The sequence below is a fragment of the Lepisma saccharinum genome, chromosome 14 (genome assembly GCF_977018435.1).
Source record: "Lepisma saccharinum chromosome 14, izLepSacc3.1, whole genome shotgun sequence".
NCBI lineage: Eukaryota > Metazoa > Arthropoda > Insecta > Zygentoma > Lepismatidae > Lepisma > Lepisma saccharinum.
In genome coordinates this window covers 26546200-26563228 of record NC_139242.1, presented here as the reverse complement: position 1 = coordinate 26563228, position 17029 = coordinate 26546200, and the positions used below count along the sequence as shown (strand labels likewise).

The following is a 17029-nucleotide window of genomic DNA, read 5'->3' as shown; positions in this document are numbered from 1 at the left end:
GATCATAAAAAGGGAGAACAACAACAACCCTGATGGGAATGCAAAGGATGCTGAGGTAGGGAATTTGATTAATAAGGATCTTTTTGTCGGAATCCCTTATTATAAAGGGTTATCGGAAAAAATAGAAAAAAACTGTAAGAGAATATGATATAAAATGTGGTATGAAGGCCCCCCCGAAACATTGAAAAACATTTCACTGAATATAAAAAGGGGGAAGAAGCAGGGAAACCCGGAAGAACAAAAAGGAGTCTATAGGATAGAATGCGAAAGTGGCAAAGAATACATAGGACAGACCAGAAGAAGCATGCGCATTAGATGGGGCGAGCATGACAAGGATATCGGGGAGGCAGTACCCAAAACTGGTCTCTCTGAGCATATTATTGAAAATGGGCATAAGATTGTAAAAAGAGAAGTCATTAGGAAAGATAATAATATATTACATAGGGATGTTTATGAAGCTGCGTATATTTGCACGGAAAATAGGAATAAACTCAAAAGAGACGACGGTAATTTAGAGGACGGATGGATCAGTTTTCTTAAAAAATGGGATAACGCAGTGAAAACTGATACTAAAATAGGTTTCCATGTTACTTTGGAGGTCATCAAAGCAGCAGAAGAACGAGAATTCACTTTGGATTTGTGACGTAAGAGATAAAGGACGGATGGTTTATAGGAGGGGAGATAGCTTTTTCTTTCCGGTTGAGGTGGGGGCTGCTTACCAGTGTAGGCCTCACAACCAGCCAGGGCTCATAACGGAGTTTTTACGAAGTTTTTAACATGCTGAGATTTTTAAATTGGAATATGGCAGAGTTTTTAACCTTAACCCTTAACCAAATCCTCATTCAACATTTCTTTTATGTGGCACTATGCTCTGTGCCTAGAAACATCCACGAACCTGATGAAGGAGGCAGTCTGACCTCCGAAACGTTGTCCTAATAAGACTCCATACTCACTCACGTAAGTAGTTAAATTAATCAATACTATTTAACGTTTTTATTTCCTTTAATAGTGAGTAACACACACAAATCTACAATATGTTAAAGAGAGAGAGGAATCTTCATTCTGCAACAAACTGATCCTAATGGATGTGGTGTAATTAGCAACAAAAATGTATCATCATAGTATTACCGTAACATCATATATTGCTTGTAGAATATATTACATGCGCACAGGTTTTTATTATAAATTCCCAATTTAATAATTAAAGCTAATACCACAGGAAAGCAAGAAATTAAAAACAAAAGAAACTGCTTACCAGACATGTTTGCTCCAGCCATTATGCCTGTCACTCCACTGAAAAGGACCCCAAACACTGCAGCAAAATGAACATGTTCCTCATCCACAGTGTAATCTAGCCCGTACTGTGGATACAAATTATCTTGTAACGTTACACTGCTCAGTCCTGTATAATTTCCTGAGGTATTCCTTGCAATCTCATTTGCATCTGGTATCCTAATCTGTACAAATTAAAAAGGGGAAATTGTTAAGATAACACTGCTGCATGCATCTCTCTAACTCTTACAGAATTTTTGAATGTGAAATACAACTGCTAAATTGGCATGCTGAATCATATATCATGATATGATAATAAATACATATATAATATTTTTCATAATACAGTAAAGTATAGAAATGGAAACTGGTAAAAACCTTTTACTTATGATTTAAGATGAAAGCTATGGTGACAATAATGTAGGAAACTTCCTAAGACAACAGTATAAAAGAGATGATTTGCTGGTGCCGATCAAGCACAGCTACAAAAATTTGCTGATAGCAATAACAGATAGCTCACTGATCCAATATAAAATTACACATGTTCCTTGAACATGAATGGTTAATTAACCTCCTTACCCAATGTGTGTGACCAGATGACTGCAATGAGTTTTACTTTAAAAAAAGGAAGCTGCATATTTAAAAAATTCCTTTACAAAACTAGTGCATATAAATTATGTGCTTGTACTGATAAAAATGATAAAAAAATGGCAAGATAAAATAAAATAAAAGTTATTAAAAATATATATTGAACCGGAATACCTGTACTCGATGACACTGATAAAGTATTGATTAATGAGCACATATACATAATAATAACAACAGTAATAATGTTGCTGAGAATGGGAACAAAGACAACCAGCAAGACATGCGAATTTCATGCGAAACATTTGATAGAAATTTCGTAACATGTTCAAACCTTTTATAATTTTTCTTGTCCAAATAACTTCTTTAAATATGGTTTTATTGTATTATGCATTCTTGATGCCGACCTCGTAGCAGAGTGGTTAGCACAGTGTGCTATGATGGCAGAGGTCCTGGGTTAAAATCCCATGGATGTTCATTGTGAGTGTCCCTTTACAAATTTCATCATATTTTCTTTGTAATTGATACACAACAGTATATTTGTAAACAATAAGAAACTTATCCTCATCTTTGTGATTAGCCCAAAGTGACAGAAAAAAAATTCTCTTCTATTATCTGCACTTATATTTTTCTTTACCTCTAAATAAAAAAAATCTTCAAATGTTATGCCCGGGCACCCCGAATCTTATGTACAAAATTAAAAACTGACAATATTCAAGAAAGAAATATTCTGGATATAAATATGGAATTATCTTACCTCTTCAAATCCTTGTGTGAAGAAACTTACAATGGTTGACATTAAGCACACACACACAATAGCAAGAATTGCCACGCTTGTCTTTGCAAACATATTAGCACCAATCAAACACACTACAAGATTGAGCAGATTTAACACTGAACAGTACAGGAACCTCCACCATCGGCCATCTGGAAGAATGGTATTGTTCTCCCCTACCAAGTAACCTGAAACAGAAAATATGTGTCCTAGACAAATCAAGTAGGTAAATAAAAATCTTGTTAATGCAGTGCAAAATTGTCTTATTGTCTATAATTATAATAATTGTTTGAGCATGTGTGCCACTAGACTGAATTTTTTTTGTTTGTATGTTTCTTACTTTACATCACTTTTCTACATATACAGACCAACTGTACCAATGACAATGAATTTTGATTTGGGACCTCGATTTGTGATTTTTCCTCATTTTTCTTGTGTGTGTTATTTCCTCTAAATTTACATTTTTATTCTAGCACACTTTTCTGCCAAATATATAGAGCAACCCCAAGCAAAAGAACCTTCGATGAAAAGTCTCTACACACCTTCTTCCGTTCAACTCGGGCCATAAGGAAGCATGCTCCACTCTGCCCCTCCCGTCCACACTGCAGTACGGTGCACAGGAGTCGCGGGTCTGCGCAGGATTTTTTGCTTGTGGTTCCACTATACCAAAAATTACAACTTCATTGTGCTTCTAAACTAGGATTTTAAATTGTAGGTCACATGGCCTATGCCTGTTTCTAACAGTTTCATACACTGGAAGTGATGAGAAAGTTATTTTGCCTTAGTTCTCATGCAACAAATATCAATTTTACAGATTCCATGTGACAGTGACCACTCCATTTCTACCAAAAACATGCTGCATTACTCAATGATGGGTTATTCCATGTGAACTCGCCCAGGACTGGTTGCTCAACCATCTTGTTATTTTTTTTATATTTTCACCATTAGGAACTTACTCAAAAATGTTTATTTTTTTTCTATCTTCCATCATCTTGGATTTAGGCTTGCTTTTTTTCTTCACCGCAGCAAGCAAAAATAACAAACTCATATATACACACAATACAAAAAGGCACATCTGCAGTCGGTGGAGACTGACGGACTAGCTGGCTGGATGCAGCTCCTATGCGTGAAAGTGTTTGTGTCCGACAGTGTGTACTTATCCTGGCGTTATTCAATTGTGAAAGAGAAAACACACATGGTCAAAATTCTCCTATGATCAATAATATATAACTGAATGTTCTTTACAGTGATATAAAATAAATAAATTTTAAAAAATGGAATGAGACCTCTTCAATTCCTTAATCGTATATGTTTTAGTATTGCAATATTTACAGGTTTTTAAGAGTCTGTAAAATGTACATCAGTGTGAACCACAAAATTAAACTCTCAGGTATTACAAAGTACTAGTAGGAGTATCCATGGCCAAAATTTCATATTTCTGTCAGGTCCCCTTTATTAGATATTTGACCTTGAAATTATTTTTTTCTTAAAATTTCCCAACTTCAGAGTGAAAAATGGCCACGACGGGCTCCATTTCATCATTTCTCAAAACCTTTCCAGTCATAGTTCTTGTACAAAAATTGCCAACCTTTGGTTTTAAGCCCTTTGAATTTTACAGGCCTTTAAAATCTGCAAATTTCCTCCTTTTGATGGCTAACTTCAATGCCTGTAAAATTACAGTTACCTAAGTCTTATCTTTTATGTACATACATTTTCTGAAAGCCTAGGACCTCTGCTTTAAGACAGAGAAAACCAAAACTATCTATCTTTTATAGAACCCACAGAGTAAACCCTTGCGAATGCTTATTTTTGCTTGCCACGGTGAAGAAAAGCAAGCCTAAATCCAAGATGGCAGAAGATAGAAAAAAAAATAAAAACATTTTTGAGTAAGTTACTAATTAGGGTACCTATGGTGAAAATATAAAAAAAATAACTAAATAGTCGAGCAACCACTTCTCATAAAATTGGGTGATTTCACATGGAATGACCCTGATGTAAAACGTTTCTCTCACAACTGTATGGTAGGTGCACACTCGATCTCCCATTAGAACCCCGCCACTTTTTTCGGTGACACAAAACATTCCGATAGAAGGTAAAAAATTTTGGGAAACATACATTTACATGTGGTTTCATGTAGCCGACAGAATTATTCCATGTATAACAGTTTTTTCTGGGCACAATTTTTTTGGAAAATGTGTGTTATACATGCATAAATATGGTACGTTTTATGTTTTAAGCCTCTGTGGAGCAACTGTTGTGTCATCAATATATGTTTGTGATTGTCCCTTCATCCATTTATCTTATCACCGCACCATTCATCTCATCATCACAGTTAGCCAAAAGTGGTAGAAATGAGACCTTAAATATACTAAACCAATCCAGAAAAGCATTCAAATTGGAAAAGAGGTGCATTACACAATAGAAGGAAATTCTTATATGAAAAAGATTATCTTATTACATTACATAGCAAATTTCTATTGAAATTGAATTCAGTAACTTACCTGAAGGTCCAAAATTTTCTACCAATCCTTCTGTGCATCCTGTTATGTAGAGGGCACTGCTAACCACATTTGCGAGAAAAAACAGGCTGCCAATTGACCCTCCAAATTCTGGACCTAACGTCCTACTAATCATAACTGGTAGACATTAAGGAATAATTCTGTTGTGGTGTGAACAATAATACAAAACTCAAAAGGCATTTTAAAAAAAAAAATGAGATCGGAAAATCTAAGACAAATAATAAAATACGGAATAAGTATTTTCAGTCCTCATATCCTAGATGTTAATACACAAACATGGGAGTATGCTATTATTTTATCATTGTTCATTTATGAGATAAACATGAAGTGTCAAAATGTGGCACAAAACTGACAACAAAGAAACTTTGATATACATATTACTAACAATAACCATATAAAAATGACTTAGAATTGATATGTAGTTTTTCATTGGGCAACATATGCTGAATATATTAATGGCCATTTCCAAACCTTCATATTTAAGTGATTGCTCACAAAACACTAAAAACCTGATCATCCACTTGGATTGAATCTGTGATGACAAATTTTACCTTCTCACTGAATATCAAGTAATGTAAAATATGGCAAAACATTTTGAACTTAGTTCACTTCAGTCAGCTGACAAGTCTATTTATACTTTGGCCTTCACTATGTGACTATGGTATTAAAAATGTAGCAAATGACATAAATCACACTATTGCAAAAGAGAAAGACAAAAAATAAATTAATAACTGTGTGTTTATAAATGTATCAAATTTCATTTTCTGGGAAGGGGGATGCACACAGTGGTGTAGGTCCACCTTTTAAACTGTAGGTTCAGTTCTGATTAGCCCATCTCTGCATGAAGTGTACTTAAACTTCATAAAACATTTTTGTTACGTTCAACTAAAACTTCTGTAAACATATTTCCTATGGTTGAGTTGATCATTCCTCTCTTAATTAAAAACATTCATGCCAATATCTATAAAATGCTATTATCAAAAATTAAAAATTACTATTTACTTTACAAAATTCCATTTTTCTGCTACATTTTATTTTTTCTTGGTTGGAATGAATAATGTTCCAACATGTTAAATACCTTGCAGAATATTTGTACTACTGAATGATAATTGCAAAGATTGATTCGAATTTTTTTCCTGGCACCAACATTACTATCACCTGATGATGCTCGCATTGCGCACATTGTGTTGTTCATGATGAACTGTGAACTGAAATTTATGTATGTTGTTATGTAGTAAATGCTGTGTATGGAAGCATTACCATATTCTGTTGTTTCTTAACATACACATGCCATTATTATTATATGAATAAGATTCTCTCAAGATTTTATCCAACTCAGTTCCAGACAGGCTTTCGGGGGTTAACGTTACTTTCATCTTCAGTGATTGAGGTGAAGATGAGCAATGATGGCTCCCAGAAGGCTATCCAGAGCTGATCTGATTGATAACCAGAGCATGTATCTTCATCGTTCAGGGTCTTCCTAATGGTGTAATGGTAACAGTGGCTTGGATCACATGAAAGACTGTAGGTCCAATCCCAAGTAGTCTATCTGTGCACAAAGTGAACTTCAATCAAACATTGACAAACTTTATGTGCATCATTTGCCACCATTTCTTTTCTCTCTCTTTTTTTTAATATTGCGTAAAACAAGGATACAATAAGCACCACCTCCTTCAACAGCCCCATTTGTAGAAATAGCACAAACCGATGCCACAGTAAATAATAGGATTCCATATGCTATGGTAAATTGAAGTAATGTTACAAGAAGACCTGCATTTCCTACAATGAAACCTGAAAATGCAAATAAAAAATTCATCAGATGGCACTGAAGATTAAATTAACATGGAATACAAGCCAAATTAAAATTTGTTAATATTTGCGTAAATTACTTTCAGTCATTCATGAATGTAATTAAACCTATTTGTTTACTTAGCCATTAAACTGACAAGTCTAATCAGAAATCAATGCAGAAACTTGCAGTGGGGTCTTGCATAACGATGGCAGTTCATTGTTAGGTTGGGATTCAGATTTTAAGTTCTTCATATGATAACTAATTATTTACATTAGCATTTCGGTATGACTTAAGATGACCGGACCCCTCTCCGATTTTCTTCATATTTGGCATACTTACTAATTGAGGCCTGCTAATGACAAATCTGAAGTTAAAATTTGTCGGAAACGTCTAGAAATTGCAAAATAATTGCGAACCATTGACGCTAGCCCCACGAACAATTGATGTGTGGTTAGGTTAGTTTCGGTTAGGTTAGGCAAACCGTGTCATGGTAGTATCAGGATCTAGAAATTGCAAAATAATTGCGAACCATTGACGCTAGCCCCACGAACCATTGATGTGTGGTTAGGTTAGGCAAACATAGTTAAAATTTGGTGTCGTGGTAATATCAGGAATATATATATTTGCTTGTGAAACAAAAAATTTCGCGAAAATAGACTGTTTCGATTCCGAAAACTAACGCCTTATTTTCACTTATTTTGCAATTTCTAGATGTTTCCGACAACTTTTGACTTCAGATTTGTGATTAGGAGGCCTCAATTAGTGAGTATACCAAATATGAAGAAAATCGGAGAGGGGTCCGGTCATCTTAAGTCGTTCCAGCATTTCTTACAAATATGGTCACACCCTTCAACCACAATAAACTTTCACTAGCCTCCGTGGTGTAGTGCATGCTATAATGCCAGGGGTCTGGGTTCCAATCCCGGCCTGGGTATGGGTGTTTGTGAGTGTCCCTTCATCAATTTTATCACACATCCTCATCTTCGCAATTAGCCAAAAGTGGAAGAACTGTGAAGTAAAATAAACTAAATCAACCAACCAACGAACTTTCACAGCATGTAGCAAAGACCAACTTTTTTTTTAATTGCTTTGATGGTAAGGACATCCGAAAATGGCATTTTTATCCTGTACAAATGCATGCATGCACACATACTAAATATTGCAAAATAAAACCAAAACGTACCCACTCGAAGAAACAGTAATGCACTGAACATAGACAGTGCAACAGGACTAAATACACCTGCAAAAGTTCCCAATGTCCTGCCTGTTTCAGGCCCACTTGTTATTAAGGTTGGGCATCCACTCAAACTCCGAAATAATCTTCGTTGTGAAAGCAGAGGAGCCCTTTCATTGACTGTCTCGCTAACATTTGTAACGGATCCTGTATTTGTGGAACCAATATCTGGAGCTATCATCTTTTTACCAGTTTTATCACCACAGGGAACTGAATCTGGAAAGAAATAAGTAGACAAACCTATGCAGTAAATTAAGGAATTTTGACATACAAAAAAGTTTATACATAATGATAAAATTTGTTCAATGTGTGCATTGCCCTAACATTTCTAAATGAAAAAAAATACATGTAATTGTCTCAAATTTATTATTATGATCAGATCTCATGCACTATAAGCTAGATTTGTACATAGTCACTATCCTTGTTAAGGCACTAGTCATACTGCAATATGCTATTCTGCTGGTGATGGAAAAATTGGGATAAACATTGAGGTGTTACTATGAAGTTGTCAATTGTTCAGACATTTACGAAATTTCCAAATTTATAAATGCAGTGAATTACACAGGAAGAGGGGTTATGTCACTTCATCAATCAACAACCCTTGAATATGCCACCGCTTCAGTACGTAGTTTCAAGGCATGTATACAAGTTTTTTTGTGATTATTTTCTTGCGAATGTATTTGTTAGGACTGTTTCCTACACATGCTTATATTTGTAGTATGCAATTCATTTGTAATTTTGAAGCTGTTAGCATTTATTTTTCTTTATGTGTGTGCAACTAATGAGATTTCATAAAATAAAAATAGGAACATGCTCCACGAAATGAGGGACTTCACTAAAGCAGGCCACGTTTCGGGACCAAATGACTTAAGCTATTTCCCAGATAGCACGCAAGTTAACTGCAAGTTAAATCGACATTCGATTTAACTTGCAGTTAACTTACATGCTATCTGGGTTGTGGTTTCTGGGGTGTTGGTGACCCTCTGTACTCTCCAAAGAAAGTGGGGAATTTTATCTTCTCTGTGATGAAGATTTGCATTTCATATTAATGTTTTCTGTTGTTTTCAGCAAAATAATGGATCGTTGCATGTTGTTGATTTACTTTATGTCCCTTTCCTGACACTTTTTGTACCCTTCACCTCTGTACCCCCTCGAGAAACTGAAATATTTTGCATGGTTTATGAAGATATTCTTGTTCATGAATATTTTCAGTTGTTTTTAGCTCATAGAAATGTGTTATTGTGAAGTAAAGTACGTCTGTTACCTTACTGTGAAGCAGAACAGGCAGAAGGCTTCACTCAAGTGAATATGGCACCCAACAGTAGCTAGCCTACATCGTTAGGTTAGGAGTGTTAGGTTTGGGACTGAAAATTATTTTCGAAGTGTTCTCTCGCTATTTGAGCATGCATACAAATTGCTTTTACTAATAAAATGCGACAAAAGTACTTCGAAATGGCAGGTTTTTACTCACGCAAGTCATACTTTGGGATTAAATATCTCCATTACTTGTGTCTTCCGCATGCTGGAACCAATTTCATATGACGTAAATCATAGAAACCTGTTAATTAAAAAGATTTAACATAATTCTCGAGAGGATACAGTGGGTCAATAGGCCACACTTTTGCCTGATGGTAACGAATGGCTACAAAGGTGGTTCCGATATGTAGTTGCAACATTTACTTTTAAGTACTCATTGAAAGTAAGTTTATTCTGGGAATACCAAGGAAGAGTTGGAATAAGTTAGTACGATATGTGGATAAATTCAAAATAGGAGTAACATATAATTTGTAATGTATGCGAACTTGATACTGTTGTTATAGTGACCTTGAACTCACGAATGAGTGATTTATTGGTAAATATTACGAGCTAAAGTATTTTTGTTTATTAGCAACATTCCAATACACATTACGTGAAGTACTTTGCACATATTTAAATAACCAGCCTCTATGATTACGAACAACAAAGGAAAAATATGACTTGCACACGATTATAGTATACAAACTTGCTTCACAATATTCAGCTAATTTTTATTTGTTGAATTTGCATTAAGCCTATTTAAAATTCATTCACATGCTGTGAAAATGTAATTTAGTAGAAGCATGCAAGTGGGCGTAATTCAAGATATCGACACATTACAAAACTATTCAAAGGTTTACATTTACCCTCATTTACTCCCAGAATTTATAGTAAGTATGTTAGTTGCATTAGCAGTAAAACAAATACATCATACCAGCTATAATGACAGAGTTTCATATTTTTTTCGTACACTCAAGCACAATTACGAATATAGTGAATCATTTGTGTAGATGATGTCGAACGGAAGCCTGAGAGCATTCCCCATGACATTTGTCAGCATTTGTCGGGTCTCCCTTATTGCACGTTACTAGGACAACCTTATGTTCTGACGTCAGAGGAAAAAATGCTTACGTTGTTAGGTTAAGTGCCTAAGTTGTTAGGTTATGATAGCTATGTTTAGTTCGCTTAGCATAAATAATAAAGTTGCAATGTATTTATGCTAATATAACCAAATCTAACAGACATAACGTAACAACGTAGGAATTTCTCATCTTACGTCAGAACGCAAGGTTGTCCTATTGTTGTGCGATAAGAGAAACCCGCATTTGTCAGTCAACTTTGCGAGCCCTCTGCCTACTTGTCCGTCAGTGCAAAAAATGACTCATTATTGACGTCACTGCAACAGAGATTGACGAACAATTAAAGATTAGATTAGCAATTGTATTTATCTAGATATATCTATCGCCATTGAACTGATTGGTGTGCGCAAGAAGGGGCAAGTCAGTTGAATCTTACCATCATATGTGACTATTGGATAGAATAAGGGCACCACAGCGGGGATTTGGGGGGTAGGTCCAAGGATGCAGCCCCCTTCCCTGCAAATGCCCAACGCCCAACATACTGAATACCATGACTTTGTTTCTTATTTCTCCTTTGAATGTGAATTTCTTTTACAACCACTTGATCGTAAATTCTCATTTTGTTGAAATTAATTTTTCTCACACAGAAATAAATATACATTTCATCAAGTAACACATTGATTTTACAGCAATAATGCATATATCGTCGACTTTCGTTTCACTAATCAATCCTGCACGTTCTTTGTTATAAAACGCAGTTGTGAGTTACACATTATGATAATGTATCGGTTTCTATGCATGGAAGCCGGCTCCCGTGGCGGAGTGGTTAGCACATTGCGCTACGACGCCAGGGGTCCCGGGTTCAAATCCCGGCCTGAGCATGGATGTTTCTGAGTGTTCATTCATCATATCATCACTCATCCCCTTCTTCGCAAATTAGTCAAAAGTGGCACAAAAAGCGGTCAAATAGAGCAAATCAATCAATCTATGCATGGGGGTACCAGACTTCTCTCCCGGGGAGACAAAACTTTTTTACAGGGGGCAAATAATACTTAATAGAGGAGAGCAAGGAACATATACTTCGAAATTGTGGTGATGCTATATTTTATATTTCATTTTATTTATTTTATACAGGTGTGTTTCACCTACGTCACAAACAGTTTCATTGTGACTTCGAGCAGCCATGCCGTGATTGAGGTTAGTGTTGCCCACGGGACGAGACGGGACAGGCTTTTAAAAATTCGAGACGAGACGAGATTGACCATGTGTCATAAGACAAACGAATATTTTCGAGACGAGACAGCATTTCCACGAGGCTCCACGAGACGAGACAGGCCAAAGTCTCGTCTCGTGGGCAACACTAATTGAGGTCAGTTCTTGTAAGCATACGAAATTCAAGCGTGCGGGCGGTAGATACCAAACAGGGCCTGACTGGCCCACCGGGACACCGGGCAAAATCCCAGTACGCTCTATCGTCTCGGCGCCATTCCGAAAACACAAATTCGGTGGATTTTTTCTACTGCTCACAATCGGAGTGGTGTATAAACCATTTATTTTCTGTTCCCCCGTGAAGGCCGAGCGACTAACAGGGGCGCCGCTCTCGGGGAGGGAACACCCGGAGGTCCCCCTTTGATTAGAGCCAAAACCTTATTTCTGATTACATAAGCGTGGTTCTTTGCTTGTTTGTTTGAGTTTATTTTTAACTCCACTTTATACACTGAAAAGCTATTCGAGACTGGACATATAGTTTAAAGTGGGATCCTAACCACTATGCGCCTCCACCTGGTGCATGGATGAAAGAGTTGGTTTAAATGAACTTACTGCCGCATAACATATTAAATATATTGCAAAATCATGTAGCAATTTAAGCTAAGAGATTTCTGTTATTATGTAGGTATTAAATAAACACCTACAATAAAAGCATTTTTAAAATAAGGCTGTAATTTTTCGTCATTGAAACCATAAATATGTAAGACTTTTTTTATTGAAGGAAAGTGGAAAGTTGGAGGACCAGGATAGGAAAGGAGGTGGGGCGGGAAGGTGCGAAATCCTGAGCTGATGGGGGATTTCCCGCCACCAACAATATTGGCATCAAAAATCCCCCCCAAATATTTTCGGGGGGAGAGTTTTTGTTACAACAAACAAAAGATAAACAATTGCTTTTAATTTCAAATATACTTTACTAAGAATAATGTCGAATACATACACAAATTAGTGTAGTTGTGAGCGTTCAATGCTTTTTCTCTTTCAAGAGATCATTAACAAATCTACATCAATACGCACAATAAAAGTAAAACAAGAATGCAAAACAATAATAACTGAAATATAATTGATTTATATTAACATAAAGCAAAAACTTAAAAGAAACTTATACATAATAAAACCACTTCAACTATTTCATAATTTATTATCATCTGTAACTAGTTAGTGAAGAACGTACCGCTACTTTATAATATCAACATATTTAAAAGTGACAAATTTATTTATTTTTGGGTAATTAATAATAATTATATATTTTTAATTTAGTAATTTATTTTTACTATTAATAACATTATAAATATTGAATTGAATTGGTGTTTTAAGTCCACTTTATGGACAGTAAGGCTAATTGGGACTGGACCTACAGTTTAAAGTGGGATCCGAGCCACTATGTGCCTCCACCGGGTATCGAACCCGGGACCCCTTGATTACAAGGCGACGACGGTACCACTGCGCCATCGGGGAGGCCCCATCATAAATATGATTGATAGATTTGATGTTTTAAGTCCACTTTATGCTCAGTAAGGCTAATTGGGAATGGACCTAACTATCTTGAGCTGCCCCAGGACTTACAAATGAATGGCCTGCTGCCTACTAATAGAAACAATTTCTTCAAAGGATTAGTAATAATAATGAAAAAAGGAACACAAAAGTAGCTCGTGCCGACTGTACATACAGCGAGAAAATTTCTGAAATTCAGTCATGGACGTCCGTCCTTTCCCTTGTTCATCCTCTGGCGCAGTTATTGGTTTACCTTTTCCAAAAACCCTCGCAGGCCGGAAATAAGCGAGGGTCGAGTGTACTAACTCTCGCAGGTAACAACATTCACTTAATATGTGGAATTATTATTCGTGTGGATTATTTTTTATTCCTGTATCACTACTTGCTTTAATGTTAACAAAGGCAAAAAAAATCCTATTAGCAGTGTGGTATTTGAAAAAAAAATGCATTGTAGGAGAATGTCCACTTACTTCTTTCGAACCATTGAGGTATCTTACGTATAAACTATTGAATATTAATAAGACTATATAATCCACAGCCACTGGCGTACGCAGAATTTTTTCCAGCAGGAGCTGGAATTGTAAAGGTGGATAGTGCACAGCTTTGTTCCGGGGGGGGGGGTTGGGTTACATAATAATCTTTTTTCATATATTTTGATCTTTTCACTCTATCAAAATTGTACTCGAAGAGAAAAATGGTAACCAGAGATCATTTTAAGGGATAGTTGCATTTACACCTTTCGTTATTTCTTAACGGATTTTCAGTGCAAACTTTTGATTTTCTCAACATTTCGGGAGAGGGCTGTAGGCCCCTCAGCCCCCCCTTGTTTACGCTAGTGAATTTGTACAGTACAGTACATTTATGCATCACGATATATATATATATATAAATTCAGGCATAAAAGAAAAACTTTTTTCTCAAAGTTTACTTTATTTCTATTGATAAGTTTTGTATTTGAATTTTATTAATGGGCCAGTGTTAAATTGATATGTTTAAACTTTAGTGAAACAGCCTGACACGTGTTCTTTTGTTATCTGTGTTGGTAACACACAATCTCTTAAATTTCTTATGTTTACTTTTAATAGACTCTACATATAAAAAAGTGTATGTGTCAATTCAGACTTTAATTTATTACAATCAGAATCAACGATTTACTGGGGCGCCTCTTAAGGAAAATTTCCACCGTCCTTTTGCAGGAACGGCTCTACAGGGGGGCTGAAGCCCCCCAAATCAGGCCTCAGCTTCTCTATAAGCCCCCTAGATTTTTTGCAGTACGGTAGACGCATTTCAACCGAAAACTTACAAAGTAAAATTTACATTTTCCATTATGAAACTTCCATTGGGTCAAATACAATGTTCAAGTACATTTTCTAGTTTGGTTAGATCGCAATTACTTTATTACGATGTGTTCTGAAATCAATGGGCTACTGGTCATTCGATACTAACTAAGTAATTTGCCAATCATGAGTCGCCAAACTTGCTACGGAATCATCTGCCTTCCTGGAAGATGGACGTATTCAGTGGCTGTGGATTATTCTTTGCTTGTCGTTGACAGCCTCTGTAAATCGTATCACTATATTTCGGAATAGGTCTAACAGGTGTGACAAATAAATTTTTATAATAGGACGACGTTCAAAATCTAAAAAAACATTAGATCAATTCCTAAGTAACTAATTGGTTGGTTGGTTGATTTAGTGTTTTAAGTCCACTTTATGCACAGTAAGGCTAATCGAGACTGGATCTACAGTTTAAAGTGGAATCCGAACCACTATGTGTCTCCACCGGGTATCGAACCCGGGACTCCTTGATTACAAGGCGACGACGCTACCTCTGCGCCATCGGGGAGGCCCTAAGTAACTAATTCTCCAGCATTCTTAAACCCGAAGGTTTATGGCTGCAGCAACACAAGCCTTCCTATCCTTATCACTGCAAAATATTCGAGAGGGAGAAATACGAAGTTAAAGATTCAAAGAGTACATAAACTACTTAGACTAATTCCTAAATGCTAAACATTGGAAATATTAAAATTGGCCTCCCAGCCCCCATAATCTAGCGATAGAATTGCTGCCTTGATATCAAGGGGTCCCAGGTTTGATTCACGGCGGAGGTAACATTTCATTAAGTCATTCAGATTCCACTAGAAGTGCTTCCCCTATGGCGTAATGGCAACGTCGCCGACTTGTAATTAAGGGCTCCCGAGTTCCATACCAGGTGGAGGCATATTGCACAGTGGTTCGGATCCCACTTTAAACTGTAGGTCCAGTCCCGATTAACTTATCTGTGCATAAAGTGGACTTCAAAAAATAATTCAATTCCACTGGAAGCTGTAGCTCTCGTCACGATTAGCCTATGTGCATATAACAGACCTTAATACAAATTCAATCAATTAATCATTGAAATACGGTGCGAATATCAGCAGGCTTGGGTAATTTTCTTGCTCGAATTCCTAGTCCTACATGTTAATTAATTATAATTCGTTAGGTTAGGAAATAATTGCTACAGTACCACCATAGTGGCCAAACACAAACTTGATTCTGTGCGGAAGAATAAATCTTTGAAGCACATCTAAAACTATTGATCCAATTCTGTGCAGTATTTATGCACAACATATTCTGAAATAAAATTAAAATCTTCAGCAGTTATTTTCACTAATACAAATGACCAGTGCAAGAGTTGCAACAATATTCATTGCTTTTATGTCAATGTATTTGTCTTCTAGTGAAAATATGTTTGTTCCTTGCGAATGGCACCTCCTAAGTGGACAGTATTTCTCGCATCCTCCCCATATTTAGCCCTAAGCTCTGAATTCCAGTCGTTGAACAAGAAAAAGTTAAGATATTGCATCATGGCAAGAAAATGGTATCAATAACACATTTTATATTCAAGGGTGGTATTGTTTATTTAATGCCTACTTTATTAAGTTAGTGCCGCTTTCCTGAAGCACGAAAAGCTATACAATCTTTCGCCGGTCCCTACTGTTGTGATTTGAACAGTTTAGAGTTATGGCATACTGAGGCAGAAAGAAACTCAAAGTAAAGACCCTTCAGCAGCTGCTTGCAATGGTTGAAATATTTAAAATTGCCTTTTTACGAACTTCAAAAGCTTTGTGTTATTGAAATGTGCACGGTTTATCAACGGTTGCTTACGGAAAATCAAGTGTTGCCTTCGTAATCGAAATGGTAATAAGTAGGGAACGGAACTTTAGGTAAATAAATGTTTTTTCTGCGATAAGTTAGAGACCCTCGTTTTTGCCAACATTCTAATCATAGCCTTATATGTCAACACAGCAAATTTTATTATACATCAAAACACATATTTTCCAGTTCTCCGTATGTAAATACATATTTTGCGAATTTTCATTTTAAATACATAAAATTGCTCATTGACTTCAGCTACCTCGAAATCCTCGAAGGAAAAATATTTATTCTCCGCACCTCCTTCATATCGAGAGTGTTAGGTTTGTTTTGTCTTTGAACACGCTCGCTGGCAGACTTCTGGCGTCTCGCCTACGATCCTATTGGGGGAAAATATTACCCCCACTGGATCTAACGCACAAGTGCTAAACTAAAGTCTAAATGTACAGAAATTTTTGGGGAAAACCAAGGTTTTCAAACTTTGTGCCAAATTGCACGTGTTTTGGAAGCTGAAGTACAGGAAGAGGAAGGTTTGGAAAACTTCAGCGTTCGTGGCATTTCGTGCTTCAAATATGCAATAATT

General features: G+C 36.2%; 1 protein-coding gene across 2 annotated transcripts in view; it reads right to left on the bottom strand.

Annotated features, from left to right (window-relative positions):
• Positions 1 to 17029, bottom strand: part of LOC145998740 (solute carrier family 12 member 9) — a 67905-nt gene that overhangs the window by 35822 nt on the left and 15054 nt on the right. The window contains exons 1-6 of one of the 2 annotated variants that reach the window (XM_083135287.1): positions 10408 to 10533; positions 8127 to 8393; positions 6808 to 6942; positions 5134 to 5268; positions 2615 to 2820; positions 1256 to 1457 (exon numbers count right to left, since the gene is read on the bottom strand). In XM_083135287.1, the coding sequence (XP_082991413.1) occupies positions 1256 to 1457; positions 2615 to 2820; positions 5134 to 5268; positions 6808 to 6942; positions 8127 to 8358 (910 nt within the window). In that variant the 5' untranslated portion in view covers positions 8359 to 8393; positions 10408 to 10533. Of the gene's footprint in view, positions 1 to 1255; positions 1458 to 2614; positions 2821 to 5133; positions 5269 to 6807; positions 6943 to 8126; positions 8394 to 10407; positions 10534 to 17029 lie in introns of those variants that run through there. The other variant, XM_083135286.1, reaches the window with a different exon arrangement.